Source organism: Physeter macrocephalus, chromosome 11 (genome assembly GCF_002837175.3).
Source record: "Physeter macrocephalus isolate SW-GA chromosome 11, ASM283717v5, whole genome shotgun sequence".
NCBI lineage: Eukaryota > Metazoa > Chordata > Mammalia > Artiodactyla > Physeteridae > Physeter > Physeter macrocephalus.
Window position 1 is genome coordinate 169,864,356 of NC_041224.1, and position 15,643 is coordinate 169,879,998.

Sequence of the window (15,643 nt, forward strand, 5' to 3'; positions counted from 1 at the left end):
AAAAAAAAAAAAAAAAAAAAAAAAAAAAAAATTCACTTAACAAATACTCAAGTGATTAATGAAATCAATCCCTCTGTTGTCTCTGGACCAGTCCTTCCCAATCCTTTACCTGAAATAAGCATCTGCCTCACCAGCAAACAGCCACACGGAACCAAGTGTTACCCAGGGAAGAGCATGAAGCAACTTTCCAGTCACTCTGCCCTTGACTCCAGTCCCACCTCCCCGTAGCTCTGCGCCTTTAGGTAACTGAAGCTTAGCTTCCTTGTCTGTAGGACAGCACATGCTGCTACCTCATTTTCAGGGTTGTAGGGATTCAAGGCCATGATGTGGGTGACGTTGGGCACAGAGGTTGGCACACAGTGGGGCCCTCAGCCTGGCTACTCCACAGGAGCGCCCCTTCTCTGAGCCACGAGACTGGCTGCCCAGAGAGGACGGTCCCATGCGGTCACTTCCCTCTGCATGTCACTGAGCTCTTTCTTGATCCAGATCCACCTAACCTGTGCTTCCTGAGGCCACATCCACTGGGTGATTAAGAATAATGAGATGAGATTCTTTGGCTGATACCCTTGCTGGCTTTTGCGGAAGCTGCGACTCCACTCAAAGTCTCATCCAGTAATCCCTGGGCGTCCCCAGGGCACGTCTTCTGTGAGCTATGAATACTCCTCTTCACTCTCTCCTACAGCATCTCGTTTAGTCTTTCCCCCAGTTCCCTAACAAGGCCTCCGACCCCCACCGCCTGAGAAGCCACCCGACGGCTCCCACTCCTGCTGCTGCTTTTGGAGCCGAAGGGAGAAAATACCTGTCTCTCATGAGGTTAGAGGAACCAAAGATGTGTGCGTGATCTTGTAAAGAGTTGGGCTAAATTCCTTTTCTTTTCAACTTACAGCATCTCCTCCCTAAAAGTGACAGATGAAACCCAGAATTGTCCTTCCTCGCTCAATGGCTAAGGCCTCTGTGAACCCAGCTGGTCTGCCTGGGCTCCTCTCCCTTCGACGACCGCACAGTTAGATTACTGATGGGTCTACTAGACCGGTTTATCAGACGTGCCTGAACGCGTCTTAATCTCAGAGGTGGGCCCTGCTTAGGCGAAAGCTGGGATCCCATTTCACTCACCAGGGCTTTACCGGCAGACCTCTTCCTAGGCCCTCTGCCTTACTGCACTCTTTTCTGTGGCCCAGACGATGCTCTCCAAGCTGGTACTTCTCCACCCACTCCATTATCTGTGTTACAGTGCCCTTCCTAACACGGCAAGATGACAGGGATAGGAGAGGGCCTTGGGGGTTCCTGCGGACCAAGTGGCTGCATATGTGACAACAAACTAAGGCCATGCTGGGGGTCAAGAGCAGAGTGGAACTCGCAGAATTTCAAAGAGATTGCTGAATGGAAAGGAGCCCGGGCAGAGAACAAGAGCCAGAGTACGGAGCCAAGATGCTCGTCCAAAAGGATGGGGCCCTCCCGGGAGGCCCTGGAGAACCGCGGCACGTAAGGAACAGCAGATCACGCCGCAGACCAAAATAGATGGCGGATTTGTGAATGCAGAGGCTAACTCTTCTTTCCGCGGCCTTTTCCGGTAGCTGTGAGGCTGACCTTTGAGGCTCCAGGTGGATGGGAGCAGTGGAGAACCGGCTGGGGCGGAAATCAGAGGTGGCAGTGAAGCAGGAGGTGGAGGGGAAGCTCAGGAAATGGCAACCACTCTGATGGCGTCTCTGAGGGGCCCTCTCCACGGCGGGAATGATCAGCCCTATGTTTTATGAAGGGCTCCAAACCCTCTCCCCACCAAGAGAGTGCTTCAGAGGCAAATTAGTAATTCAGTACCATCTGGCCCTCCCCACCACGTGTTACACAAGGGAAGCAGGAGTGAAAAGACACGAAGGATGATAAGAGCGAAGAGGGAAAGCTGAGGATTATGGTGCCAAGGGAAGGGTCATTTTCACCCTGCTCCTCTCCCATCACTGGACTCCGGTCTGAAGCTGCTGTAATTGCATCCTGTTAAATAACAGGTAGAGGAATAGCTCTTGTGACAAACATTAATAGATTTGGGGTAACGAGTCAAAAAACACCTGGGAAATATAGATACTGCTATTGGATACAAAAATACCTAGAGAGAAGAAAAGAAAACAACAAATTGCATATGGGCAATTAAGAAGGCTTTATAAAATATGCTGACAAAAAATTTCACCATAAAGACATAGGAAGAATAAGAAAGCCAAGGAAAAAAATAAATTTCATCTCTTCTTAGTGTAAGAAATAATGATACTTGTTGTTATTCTATACATAACTCTGAAAGCAAGACATCAATAAACAGAAAATGTAAAATGATACAAATGGGCTAATTCAATATGTTACTGAATAATTAACATGGATAAAACAGAAAAATACAACAGAATTACTGTTTTTTGATTTTGCATTTAGTAGACTAAATTAGCACATCACACAAAATCAATGTTTTAAAATAATTACTTAAAGAGAAACACTCATTGCGAGGACAAATAAATTCTTACCTAAACCAGGGGTCGGCAAACTTTCTTGTAAAAGGCCCATGGTAGGCAGATTTCTAAGCTACCCAATGATCACTGTCTCCTTGTATTCACAGCCTCGTGTTGCCTGGACCTAGTGACTTTCTTATAACCAATATTATTCAGCAAAGATGAGAGAATGCCACTTTCATGATTAGGTTACAAAACATTCCATCTTCCTAGCAGACTCTCTCTATTGCCTTCCCAGCTTGCATGCTTCGATGAAGAAGCTGCCATGTTGGAAAGGCCCACACAGCAAGGAAGTGAGGGTGGTCTTCAGCCAACAGCCAGCAAGGAACTGAGGCTCTCAGTCCAACAACCCAGAGGAACTGAATCCTGCCAACAACGACATGCGCTTGGAAGCAGATCCTTTCCCAGTTGATCCTTGAGATACTGAAAGCCCAGCCAACACCTTGATTGCAGCCTGTGAGTGACCTTGAAGTGGAGGACTTAGCTAAGCTGTGCCCAGATTCCTGATCTACAGAAACGCTGAGATAATAAATGTATGTTGTCTTAGGTCACTAAGTTTTGAGTTCATTTGTTACTGAGCAATGGATAATGGGTAACTAATACCAGGCCAGACAATACATTCTTCAGGCTTTGGAAGCTATATGGTCTCTGGGGCAACTATTCAATGCTGCTGCTGCAGCATGAAAGCAGCCAGACATGATATGTAAATGGATGAGTGCTCTGTGTTCTAATAAAACTTAACTGATGGACACCGAAATTTAAATTTCATCTAATTTTCACATGTCACAAAACATTGCTCACCTTTTGAGTTTTTCAACCACTTAAGAATGTAAAAACCATTCTTAGCTCACGGGCTACACAAAAACAGGCAGCAGAATGGATTTGGCCTGCAGGCCATAGTTTGCCAAACCCCTACCTAAACAACACCTACAGCTCTGTTTAAACCATTATTTTTATAACACTTAGACCTGAATTTATATAACATTATGCTTAGGATAGCACTATGAAACACATTAGTGAAGTATACTTTATTGATGGATAATGAAATACCAAATAAACATCTCTTGGCAAGTATTTTGTAAATTTCCAAGGCAGAGAAAGTGAGACAGAAACAACCCTGCCGGAGATGATGGAGGAGCTGCATCAGAACTTCTATGTCCTGATGCCCAGGTGAGGGTAAATCTAATTATCCTGGTTTACACAGCCCCAGGCAAGAAAAAGCTTCCTTCTTGAAGGGGAGGCAGAAAAACTGCCAGCAATACCAGTGGCTGAGGGGACACCTTCCTGTGTGGCAGTAACACATACCCTGAAAGAGGAAGCTCTACACAGAGGCAGTAAAAGCTAGTGGGAAACATACGTGTACGAAGAGTACATGCTACATACATGAAATAAAAATAAGAAACAGACTCACAGAAAAGCCAAAGAGCTATCATTCAAATCTATAATGTTGACAATTTGATGTTTGTTCAGAATGGTACCGAGGAATGACGAATCTAGAAATCATTTCACATGAACAGTTAAGAGAACTAGAAAGGTTTACCCTAGATAAAACTATCTTCAGACACCTAAAGCAATGTCTGGAAGAAACCACAGAACTACTCTGTTCTTTAGAGGACAGGACCAGGACCAGGACCAGAACTGACATGCAGAGGTTAGAGGAAACTAATTTCAGCTTGTTTTACGGGAGGAGAAATTCTGACGGAAGGGGCTTCCTTGAAAATACCTTACACGACAGTGTTATCTGTTCACTGATGGCACTCAGACAGAATGGAGAGGACCGTCAGGGACACTGATAAAGCGATTCTTACACCATGGAGAAAGTTCTCGTCTCATCCTAAATTCTTATCATATTTTAAAATTTGATAACCAGAGAAAACATATTTGTCCTGATTTTAGGCTACCTGTAGACAACAACAGGCAAACAGATAACTTGGATAATATATTATCCTGATGCATCTCAAATAAACGCTATAGAAAATATGCGGAGTTCAGGGGAGATCACAATAATTAAGGAATGGAAGAATTCAATGATCAGAAAAAGCCCTGGCTATTTAAGACATTTGGGGACAAGGTAATGATACATTTATCTGAATGGTGCATATTTTATAAAGAACAGACTATAAAAGATTTTACACCAGGAAAGACAATCAGAATGATTATATGGAAAGGCAAAAGTAATGTGGGATAATCCAGCTATTACACTGTTAGTAAATTTCAAGAAAACAAAACAAAAAAACCATGGAGTCACAGGTTAACACCAAGCTTTAAACAAAATTATTAACAACATGACAAAGTGAATAATTAATTGATTAAAGGGAAAGAATCCTATTTAAATTCTTGAGAAATCTGTTCTAGTTTTAAGATTTTAGACAATCTGATTCAGGCTCTCTTTCTCTTGCTAAAACCAGAATGCCAACTAATTTATCTAAAGGCAATAAAAGCAATTTAAATGTGAACATCTTTTGGTTCAGAATTTTCCTGCCGTTGTGATCAGCAATATACTGTCTCTCTACAGGCAGACCTGTGGTGGAATGGAAAACTGTAAAAAGAAGATTGCTTGTGTATGTGGAATCAGAAAGAGGGAATTAGTCAGAGGAGCCACATTTAATGTTGTCAGGTGAAGTCTGCCCTTTCATTTGTCACCATGACAGGTGTGACCCTGCAAGGGGACCCGAATTCTCAAGACTATGGGCAAGGTTTCCTACAATTCTGAGGCATTTTCAAACTGTCAAAAAGCACATTTAAAATAAGCAAAGTCATTGTTTAGAATTTTAATAATAGGCATGATTTAAATTTGATTTTAACAAGAAATATTTCTGATCACTTAGCTTCAAAATTAAATAAGCTGTAATAGTGGGAAATTATTTACTTCCTAATATGTCCTGTAAAAGGTACATTCTAAAACAATTTAGCAGTTTTATTGAAGTAAAATTGATGTATTATACAATAAACTCACCATATAAACTGTACAACTTGATAAATTCTGACATATATATATATACATATATATACACACCTGTGAAACCATCCCCACAATCAAGATAATGGACATACCCAATGCCCTCCAAAGTTCTACTGTGTCCCTTTGTCATTTTTGCTGCCCTCCCCCCAATCAACTGTCCCTCAATCAATTCCCACACTTGAGCCAGTTTATATACCCACAACCTCTTGAATAAAGGGGATGGTGGGTCACCTTGAGGAAGGACCCTGAGAATTGGTACTGTTAATCTTCCTCCCAGCCTTCCCCAAAGGGACCCACGGCCTTTTACCAGAGTAACTGTACACTGGGGAAAGGAAATCATCAGAACTTTCGGGGACTACTGGTCACTGGTTCTGAATGGACACTAATTCCAGGAGACCCAAAACATTACTGTGGCCCATCAGCCAGAGCAGGGGCTTACGGAGGTCCAGTAATTAATGGAGTTTTAGCTCAGGTCCATCTCACAGTGGATTCGGTGGGTCCCTGACCCCATCCCGTGGTTACTGTCCCAGGTCAAGAATGCATAAGTGGAACAGAGATACCTGGCAGCTGGCAGAATCCCCGCATTGGTTCCCTGACCTGTGGAGTGTGGGCAATTCTGGTGGGAAAGGCCACGTGGAAGCCGTTAGAACTGCCTTTACCTAGGAAAATAGTAAATCAAAAGGCAAGACCGCATTCTTGGGGGATTGCCGAGATTAGTGCCACCGGCAAGGCCTTGAAAGATGCAGGACTGGTGATTCCTACCACATCCCCATTGAACTTGCCTACCTGCACAGGTCCTGGCCTGTGCAGAAGATGGATGGCTCTTGAAGAATGACAGTGCATTATTGTAAATTTAACCAGGTGGTGACTCCAATTACAGCTGCCGTACCATTGCTTAAGCAAATGAATACAAGCTCTGGTACCTGGAATGCAGCCATTGATCTGGCAGATGCCTTTTTCTCCAGCCCTGTCCATAAGGCCCACCAAAAAGAGTTCCTTTCAGCTAGCAAGGCCAGCAATGTACCCCCACTGTCCTACCTCAGGGGTTATCCATTCTCCAGCCCTGTGTCATTGTTCAGTTCACAAAGCTCTTGATCCCCTTTCTTCTTCATAGATAATCACGCTGGTCCATTACATTGATGACTTTATGCTGATTGGACGTGATGAGCAAGAAGTAGCAACTACTCTAGACATATTGGTAAGACATTTGTGTGTCAGAGGGTGGGAAATAAATCTGACTAAAATTCAGGGGCCTCTAGTGGATTGCTAGGAGTCCAGTGGTATAGGGCATATCAAGATATCTCTTCCAAGGTGAAGGATAAGTTGTTGCAGCTGGCGCCTCCTACCGAGGCACAATGCCCAGTGGGTCTCTGGATTTGAGAGGCAACATATTCCTCATTTGGGTGTGTTACTCCGACCCATTTACCAAGTGACCCAAAAAGCTGCTGTTGAGTGGGGTCCAGAACAAGAGAAGGTTCTGCACCAGGTCCAGGCTGCTGTGCAAGCTGCTCTGCCACTTGGTTCATCTGATCCAGCAGATCAGAGGTGCTGGAAGTAGCAGACAGGGATGCCGTTTGGAGACTCTGGCAGCTCCTAGAGGTGAACTGAAGCACAGGCCCTTAGGATTTTGGAGCAAAACCCTGCCATCTTCTGAGGATAATGACTCCTCTTTTGAGAAACAGCTCTTCGTCTGCTACTGGGCCTTAGCAAAGACTGAACATTTAACTATGGGCCCCCAAGTTACACGGAACCGGAGATGCCCATTTATCTGATCCATCAAGCCGTCGTGTTGGGAATGCACAGCAATGCTCCATCATCAAATGGAAGTGACATACACAAGACTGGGCTAAGCAGGCGCTGAAGGTGCAAATATGTACGTGAAGAAGTGGCCTAAGTGCCCGTGTCCCCGCTCCTGCCACACCGCCTTCTGTCTCCCAGCCGGCATCTATGGCCTCACGGGGAGTCCCCTACCTTAGCTGATAGAGGAAGAGGAGGCTCAGGCTTGGTTTACAGACGGTTTTGCATGATACGCAAAGGTGCAAGCAAATCTTCCCGGTGGGCAGAACTTTGAGCAGTGCACCTAGTTGTTCATTTTGCTTGGAACATGCAATTTTATACTAATTAATGGGCTGTGGCCAATGGTTTGGCTGGATGGTCAGGGATTTGGAAGGAACATGATTGGAAAGCTGCTGACAAGGAAATCTGGTTGACAAAGATATTTGGGGACGAGGTATGTGGACAGACCTCTCTGAATGGGCACAAATGTGAAGACATTTGTGTCCTATGTGAATGCTCACCAAAGGGTGACCTGAGCAGGGGAGGATTTTAATAGTCAAATGGATAGGCTGATCTGTTTTGTGGATACCAATCCGCCTCTCTCCATTCACCCCTGTCATCACCCAGTGGGCTCATGAGCAAGGTGGCCATGGAGGCAGGGATGGAGCTTACGCATGGACTCAGCAACATGGATTTCTCCTCACCAAGGCTGACCTGGCTTCAGCCACCACTGAGTGCCCAATCTGCCAGCAGTGGAGACCAATACTGAGTGCCCAATATGGCACCAATTCCCAGGGTGATCAGCCAGCTACTGGTGGCAGGTTGATTACAATGGCTTGTTTACATTACAGAAGGGACAGAGTTTCACTCTAATTGGAAAAGACACTTACTATGGATAGGGATTGCTTTTCCTGCATGCAATATTTCTGCCCAAACTGCCAAAATTCCTTACGCACTGTCATGGTATTCCACACAGCACGGTTTCTGATCAAGGAACTCACTTCACAGCAAAAGAAGTGCAGCAATGGACCATGCTCATGGAATTCACTGGTCTTACCATGTTCCCCACCATTCTGAAGCTGGCTTGATATCATGGTGGAATGATCTCTCGAAGACTCAGTTACAGTGCAATCTAGGGCGGCAAGGTTCTCCAGAAGGCTGAAACGCTCTGAATCAACATCCAATATATGGTGCTGTTTCTCCCACAGTCAGGATTCACGGGTCCAGAAATCAAGGGGTAGACATGGGAGTGCCACCACTTACTACTACCCGTAGTGACCCACTAGCAAAATTTTTGCTTTCTGTTTGCATGACTTTATGCTCTGCTAGCCTAAAGGTCTTAGAGTTCCAGGGGGACTGATGCTTCCTCCAAGACACGAAACAGTGATTCCATTGAACTGGAAGTTAAGACTGCCACCCAGCCACTTTGGGCTGTTCAGGCCTCTGAATCAACAGGCAAAAGGAGTTGCGACACTGGCTGGGGTGAATGATCCTTACTATCAAGGGAAGTTGAACTACTATTCCACAATGGAAGTAAGGAAGACTATGTCTGGAGTACAGGAGATGCCTTAGAGGGTCTATGAGCATTACTAGAACCTGTGACGAAGGTCAGTTGAAAACTACAACTCAATCTAGTCGGGACTATTAATGGCCCACATTCTTTGGGAATGAAGGTTTGGATCACCCCACGAGCTGAGGTACTTGTTGAAGGCAAAGGGAATACAAAGTGGGTAGTGGAAGAAGGCAGGTACAAAGACCAGCTGTGACACCCTAACCAGTTATAGAAATGAGGGCTGTAACTGCCATGTGTATTTCCTCCTTATTTTGCTATGAATAAGTGTGTGTATAAATTATATATTTGTTTCCTTTCCTCCCTTATTCCTTCATCATATTAGATAAGATGTGTTGACTTTATACCATGGTATTTAAGTATCTTAAATTTATACCATAGTCTTTAAGTTATGGGATTTCAAGGAGAAGAGCGGATATCACTACACCACTCAAGGACTTTACGTCCTCTTCTGGGGAAGGGGTCAGTGGGTTGTTGGGATAGCTGTATCATGTTAGGTGGAATGACTGCGTTATTGTCTTTATTTGGAGATCAAGTACAGTTTAAGGAGATGCAAATGGCTGCCAAGGTGACAGGGGCTGGACTTGTAATGGTTAACTTCAAGTGTCACGTGACTGGGACACGGCTGAGATTAAACATTATTTCTGGGTGTGTCTGTGAGGGTGTTTCTGGATGAGATTAGCATTTGAATCCCCTCCCCAATGTGGGTGGGCACCAGCCAATCCCTTGGGGGCCTGAATAGAAAGAGAAGCAGAGGAAGGGAGGGTTCAGTCCCTTACTGCCTGCCTGCTCAACCTGGGACACTGGTCTTCTCCCCTTGGACTGGGATTTGCACCAGGGGCTCCTCTGGCTCGGAGGCCTTCGGACTTGGACTGGAATTGCACCACAGCTTCCCTGGGTCTCCAGCTTGCAGATGGCAGATCGTGGGACTTCTTAGCTGTCATAGTTGTGTAAGCTGATTCCTTATAATAAATCTCCTTTTATATATGTGTGTGTATATATCCTATTGGTACTGTTTCCCTGGAGAACCCTAATATAGTCAGTCACTTTATTTTTAGCCATTCCAGGGAGTATATAGTGCTATCTCATGGTTGTTTGATTTGCATTTCCCTAAAGACTAATGATGTTGATCATCTTTTTATGTGCTCATTTGCCACCCACAGATCTTTGGTGAACTGTCTGTTCAAATCTTTTGCCCCTTTTAAAAAATGGAGAGTTTTTTTTTTTCCTTGAGTTTTGAGAGTTCTTTATATATTCTGGATACCAGTCCTTTATCAGACATAATTTGTAATTTTACCCCAGTCTGTGCTCGTCTTTCCATTCTCTTAACAGTTTCTTTCGAAGAGCAGAAGTATTTAATTTGGACGAAGTTCAATTTATCAACATTTGTTTTTACAGATTGCACTTTTTGTGTCTTATCTAAGAAATTTTTGCCTAACGCAAGGTCACAAAGATTTTCCTTTATGTTTTCTTCCAGAAATTTTATAATTTTAGGTTTTACATTTAGGTCTATGATCCATTTAAAATTTTTCTATAGAGTGAAGTATTTATTGAAGTTCCTTTTTTTCCCCATATGATAGCCAATGGTTCCAGAATCATTTGTTGAAAAACTATCTTTCCTCTACCAAACTGACTCTGCACCTTTGTAAAAAAAAAAAAAAAAAAAAATCAGTTACCTATATCTTTGTGGTTCTATTTCTGCGCTCTCTATTCTATTTCACTGATGATTCGTCTATTTTGATACAAACACCAGAGTGTCTTAATTGTTGCAGCTTATAAGTCTTCAAATCAACTTTGGTCTACTTTTTCAAAGGTGATTTGGCTATTCTATGCATTTAGACTCAGGTCCTATGCATTTAGACCCAGGGTGTCAATTTCTACTAAAAAAAAAAAAAAAGCCTGCTGGGATTCTAATTGTGCTGAATCTATAGATCAATTTGGAGAGAAATAACATCTTAACTATACTGAGTAGTTCCATCACACATGGCGCTTATCACTACTTCACTGAATAGTATTTGAGGGGTACCTGTGGCAAAGCTCTGAACTTCACTCTCTCTCTGCAGCTTTCTCCTCTCCAACTCTGCCCTGCAAACTCCAGCTTCCCTGGCTTTCCTGGACTGTCACTTCCATCTCAGCTCCACTTGTGTCTCCCCTCCCTGTACTGCAGCCTGGATACTCTCTCAAGGCAGTAAGCTGCGCAATCACAGGGCTCACCTCATTTATTTCCCGTCTCTCAGGGTTCACTGTGCTTCACTGCTAGATGTTCAATGTCTTCCATACTGTGGTTTCGTATATTTTGCCCACTTAAAAAATTGTTTCAGGCAGGAAAGTAAATCCGGTCCCTGTTATTCCATCTTGGTAAGAAGTGGAAGTCTCAATTTTTAATTTTTAATGTCAAATCTGTTCTCAAAGTTATAAAATTCAAGTAGAAACAGGACAAAAACATAACTAGTTATTAGTACAATGTTTTATCACACTTCGTTTATTTGTTCATTAACTCATTTCATTCCAAGAACATTCATTGAATTCTGCATGGTAAGCACCGTGCATACAATGCTGAGCATCAAAGCCAGACAGGCCCCTGGCTCTCACAGAGCTTACAGTCTAGTGGGACAGACAGACATTAATCAAATAATTACAAACAAAAATGTAACACTGCAATTGTGATAACTGCTATGAAGGAAAGGAACAAAACAATGCTATGATAACCTACAAGAGGGTGATTTTATGGTATTTGTTTCTATTGAGCCTATATCCATGATTTGAAAAATATCACTACTGTTTCTTTATGTTAAAGTCACAAAGAAATTCCATTATGTATACAGTGGGAAAAAAGTATCCATCAAATAAACATTAGGTTAAGACGATATGCTAAGTACTTTGGAGCACACAAAAATTACGACACTATCTACGAAAATTAAGATCTAATTGGGCATATAAAATATAAAGAAATATAAAGGTTATATATCTATATCCTACAGGAATATAATTGGAAATTTACCACTTACACATCGTTTTTGTCTACCCCATTAAAAAAAGTATTTTTTCTATCAGCCCAATTGCAGAAGTTTGATCAGTTCCTTTGAGAAAACAATATACATTTTATTTTGTTAGGTCTTACCTAGATATCTCAGCTTGGGAATTCTTCTCTCCATCAACAGTGAAAGGAGATGCTCCAGTTAGTAATTCATACATTAGAACACCTAAACTCCACCAGTCAACTGCCTATAAAACAACAGTAATTTCATTTTCTAGAATATTAACTAATTGTATTTTATAAAAAAGAAAAATGAACAAAATAAATCTATATATTTGACAATATTTTGACAAAGATTTTGTACACAGCTTCCTGTGCAAGGAGTATTAAATTAGCACATGCAAAAAAGACATTGAAAGGACAAATATTCAGGTATCCTCAGAACAGAATTTAAACATAGAGAAGTCAATCAAGTGTTTCTATTGCTAAAAGTGTTTCAATTATTTCCTAAACTAGTAATGGTTTTACTTAGGTTAATTAAAAAAATTTTTTTTTAAATTAAAGTATGGTTGACTTACAATGTTATGTTAATTTCTGCTATACAGCAAAGTAATTCAGATATATATATATGTATATATATATAATTTTTTATATTCTTTTCCATTTGGTTTATCACAGGATATTAAATATAGTTCCCTGTGCTATACAGTAGGACCTTGTTGTTTATCCATTCTATATATAACAATTTGCATCTGCTAACCCCAAACTCCCAATCCATCCCTCCCTACCTCCCCCCAAAATTTTTAAATTTTAAATAAATTTTTAAAATTTTAAGTAAGTAAAATCTTTGGACTTACGATAGGGGGAAAAACGTACCAATCAGCATTTTTATTAACTATTCGGCTCCAATAAATACGAAATTTCTTAAAGCCAAAGAACGAAAATGAAAACAATCCCATCAAAGATGTTATTTTTTCATAACCACCTATATCAATTCCTCTTATGGAACCAATCACATAAATCTAGCAGTCTTCACTTTCTGGGAGGTATGGAAAGACTGAAAATAATATAAAATAAAATGTGATCTACGTTGGAAAACAATTTATAAAAGCAGATACCTGAACTGAGAGCATAGCAAATTATACAGAATTTAAAGAATCTTGATATATTGAAAATTAGTTCCTTTACAATTAGGCAAATCAAGATTTCAATAATTGTTGGATATATGAGCTTACACCAATGAGAAATTAACTGGTGCTAAAATTTTAAACTCTCTGCTTCCAAATTTCAGAGCCAAGATTTCAGAGAGATGATGTAAAGTTTGTGAGCCTAGAGTTATTTTAAAGAAAATACGTAACAATAACATATAAACTAAATCAGTAATTCAATTCTTTTATTTATACAAGCAGCTTTACTGCCATCTGAGTCAGGACCCTTAGAACGTTGGATTTGAACCATGCTCGTAAATTAATACAGATCTATAATCAGATTTCTAGTCATGGACTGAAACCAATACCACACAAACTTGAAGAACTCCTAAGGGCTCGTAAATGCATGATTAGTCATTAGCAAGGAGACCACCGATTCTCCACTGTTAAGATATTCCTACTGGGGACTTCCCTGGTGGTCCAGTGGTGAAGGATCCGCCTTCTAATGCAGGGGACGCGGGTTCAATCCCTGGTCGGGGAACTAAGATCCCACATGCCACAGGGCAACTAAGCCCACATGCCACAACTACTGAGTTTGCGTGCTGCAAACTACAGAGCCCATGCGCCCTGGAGCCTGCACCACAACTAGAGAGAGAGAAAAAAACCCACACGCCACAACTAGAGAGAAGCCCGTGTGCCACAATGAAGAGCCCGCGCCGCAACCAATGATCCCACATGCCTCAACGAATATCCCGCATGCCACAACTAAGACCCGACGCAGCCAAAAAAAAAAAAAGGTATTCCTACTGTACATGTGAGATTTTGAAAGGGGATGAGGAAGATGGGGAGATGAGGAGCAAAAAAATAGTCAGAATTCCTTATTTGGAGAACGTTATTAATAAAGCAAAAGTGTTAAGAAAGAATTGAACAAATCTGTACCCTTTAATACAAGAAGAAAAAATATGTGACCTAGATTTTATAACTACTTACAAAGCCTCATCTACAATCTTCATTTTGCACATACAAAGGGAAGTGAGGAGGGAAAAAACTGAGTTTTTTAGAAGGCTTAGGAAAACAAACTTAGACTATCTTGAATGCAGAATTGCTTTCTTTCTCCAAGGATTGTCACAATGTTTTTTTCTGTTGAAGAGGTAATCAACAAAGTTTCCAATATCACTACAAAGTTAAAAGCAGAAATTGAGAATAAGAAAATATGAGAGACTCCCTTTTTAAGGATCTCTTACAAAGGAAATTGTCGACTGAAGGTGAAATAGTTTCCATGTTTTTCTAGCAAAAATCAATGCCAATAAGCACTGTCCATAGTCATTCAGCATGACTCCAATGGGGACAATGTGCACTGTCTATGCATTCATGACACATCTGCATTGTACGGTGGCCCAGGTGTGTCCTAAAAGGCCAGGTCACATGCAACAGACAAAGAGTGATTTCTGTTTTAAACAGGGTTACAATGGATGCTTTGCTCAAGACATGATACTTTTAACAGAGATAAAATAAAAATTATTATTTGAAGAATTAGTCGATTTTGAGATTTCCTTTAACAAGAGTATTAGTCTATAAAACAAAATATTACCCTCATCAACAAAACCTGAAAAAAGGGAAATCTAGAATGTCCTAAGCTTTCCATTATCTTTTTTCCTCCAAAACACTAGATATCATAATATGTTCGTGTATACAAAGCAAAGGAAAGGTAAAAAAATGAAGATAACACCAAAAAGAGGGCCTAAGTTATTAACTAGGATTCTTAATATACATTTTATAGAGATATATCAGGAAGTGTCAAAAATAGAACATACCTTGTCATGTCCTGAATCTCCCCCTCTGACAATATCTGGTGCCATGTATTCAATAGTTCCACAAAAGGAATATGCTCTTTCAGCCTTAAACAAACAATCAAACAAAGAAAAAGGGATATGATTTTACGCTCATATGACAAGTGACAAGAAGAGAGAGTTAATACTACACGGTAGTGTTGAGATACACCACAGTAGCAAAGTAGTGATAGAAGCTACTTGACAGACCTTCTTCTCACCAGGACATACCTATATATACACACCTATACAGTATGGGTTAAACGGGTAAACTTTTTAAGCCCTGAAACTCTACTATCATCCATCCGTCCGTCCGTCCAACCATCCATCCATCCATTAATGAATCCACTCATTCGCTCTTCTTTTTTTCTGTGTGTGTGTGTATATTTCAATCACTGATTTCTTTAGCTGTTCTTGTAAGTGCCAATAGTCCTAGCAGTGTGAATGACTTTATTTCCAGTTAGGCAAGATTGGGAAAACATTGGGAACCTGAAGGAGAAAGGAAGATCAAATGCTAAGAAGGGAAACAGGGAACGCAAAGATGAAAAAGGATGAAAAGAATTTTTCCAATCTTACCATCATGTTTAAGTTTGGCACTGCCGATAGTGGGTTTAAGTGATGATGAGCAGAACTGTCTTTTAAAAAAAATACTGCCTCTTAAAGACAGTTGTTTCTCTTTGGTAGAACTTTAAAAAGGGCTAACTTAGGGCTTCTCTGGTGGCGCAGTGGTTGAGAGTCCGCCTGCCGATGCAGGGGACACGGGTTCGTGCCCCGGTCCGGGAAGATCCCACATGCTGCGGAGCGGCTGGGCCCGTGAGCCATGGCCGCTGAGCCTGCACGTCCGGAACCTGTGCTCCGCGACGGGAGAGGCCACAACAGTGAGAGGCCCGCGTAC

The 15,643-nt window shown here is 41.6% G+C and overlaps 1 protein-coding gene across 5 annotated transcripts in view; it reads right to left on the reverse strand.

Annotated features, from left to right (window-relative positions):
- RPS6KA5 (ribosomal protein S6 kinase A5) overlaps window positions 1-15,643 on the reverse strand; it is a 194,608-nt gene that overhangs the window by 30,252 nt on the left and 148,713 nt on the right. For all 5 annotated transcript variants that reach the window (XM_028496330.1, XM_024131076.3, XM_028496329.1 and 2 more), the window contains 2 exons: window positions 14,734-14,817; window positions 11,916-12,019 (listed from right to left, as the gene is read on the reverse strand). In XM_028496330.1, coding sequence (XP_028352131.1) covers window positions 11,916-12,019; window positions 14,734-14,817 — 188 coding nt within the window. The remainder of the gene's footprint in view (window positions 1-11,915; window positions 12,020-14,733; window positions 14,818-15,643) is intronic.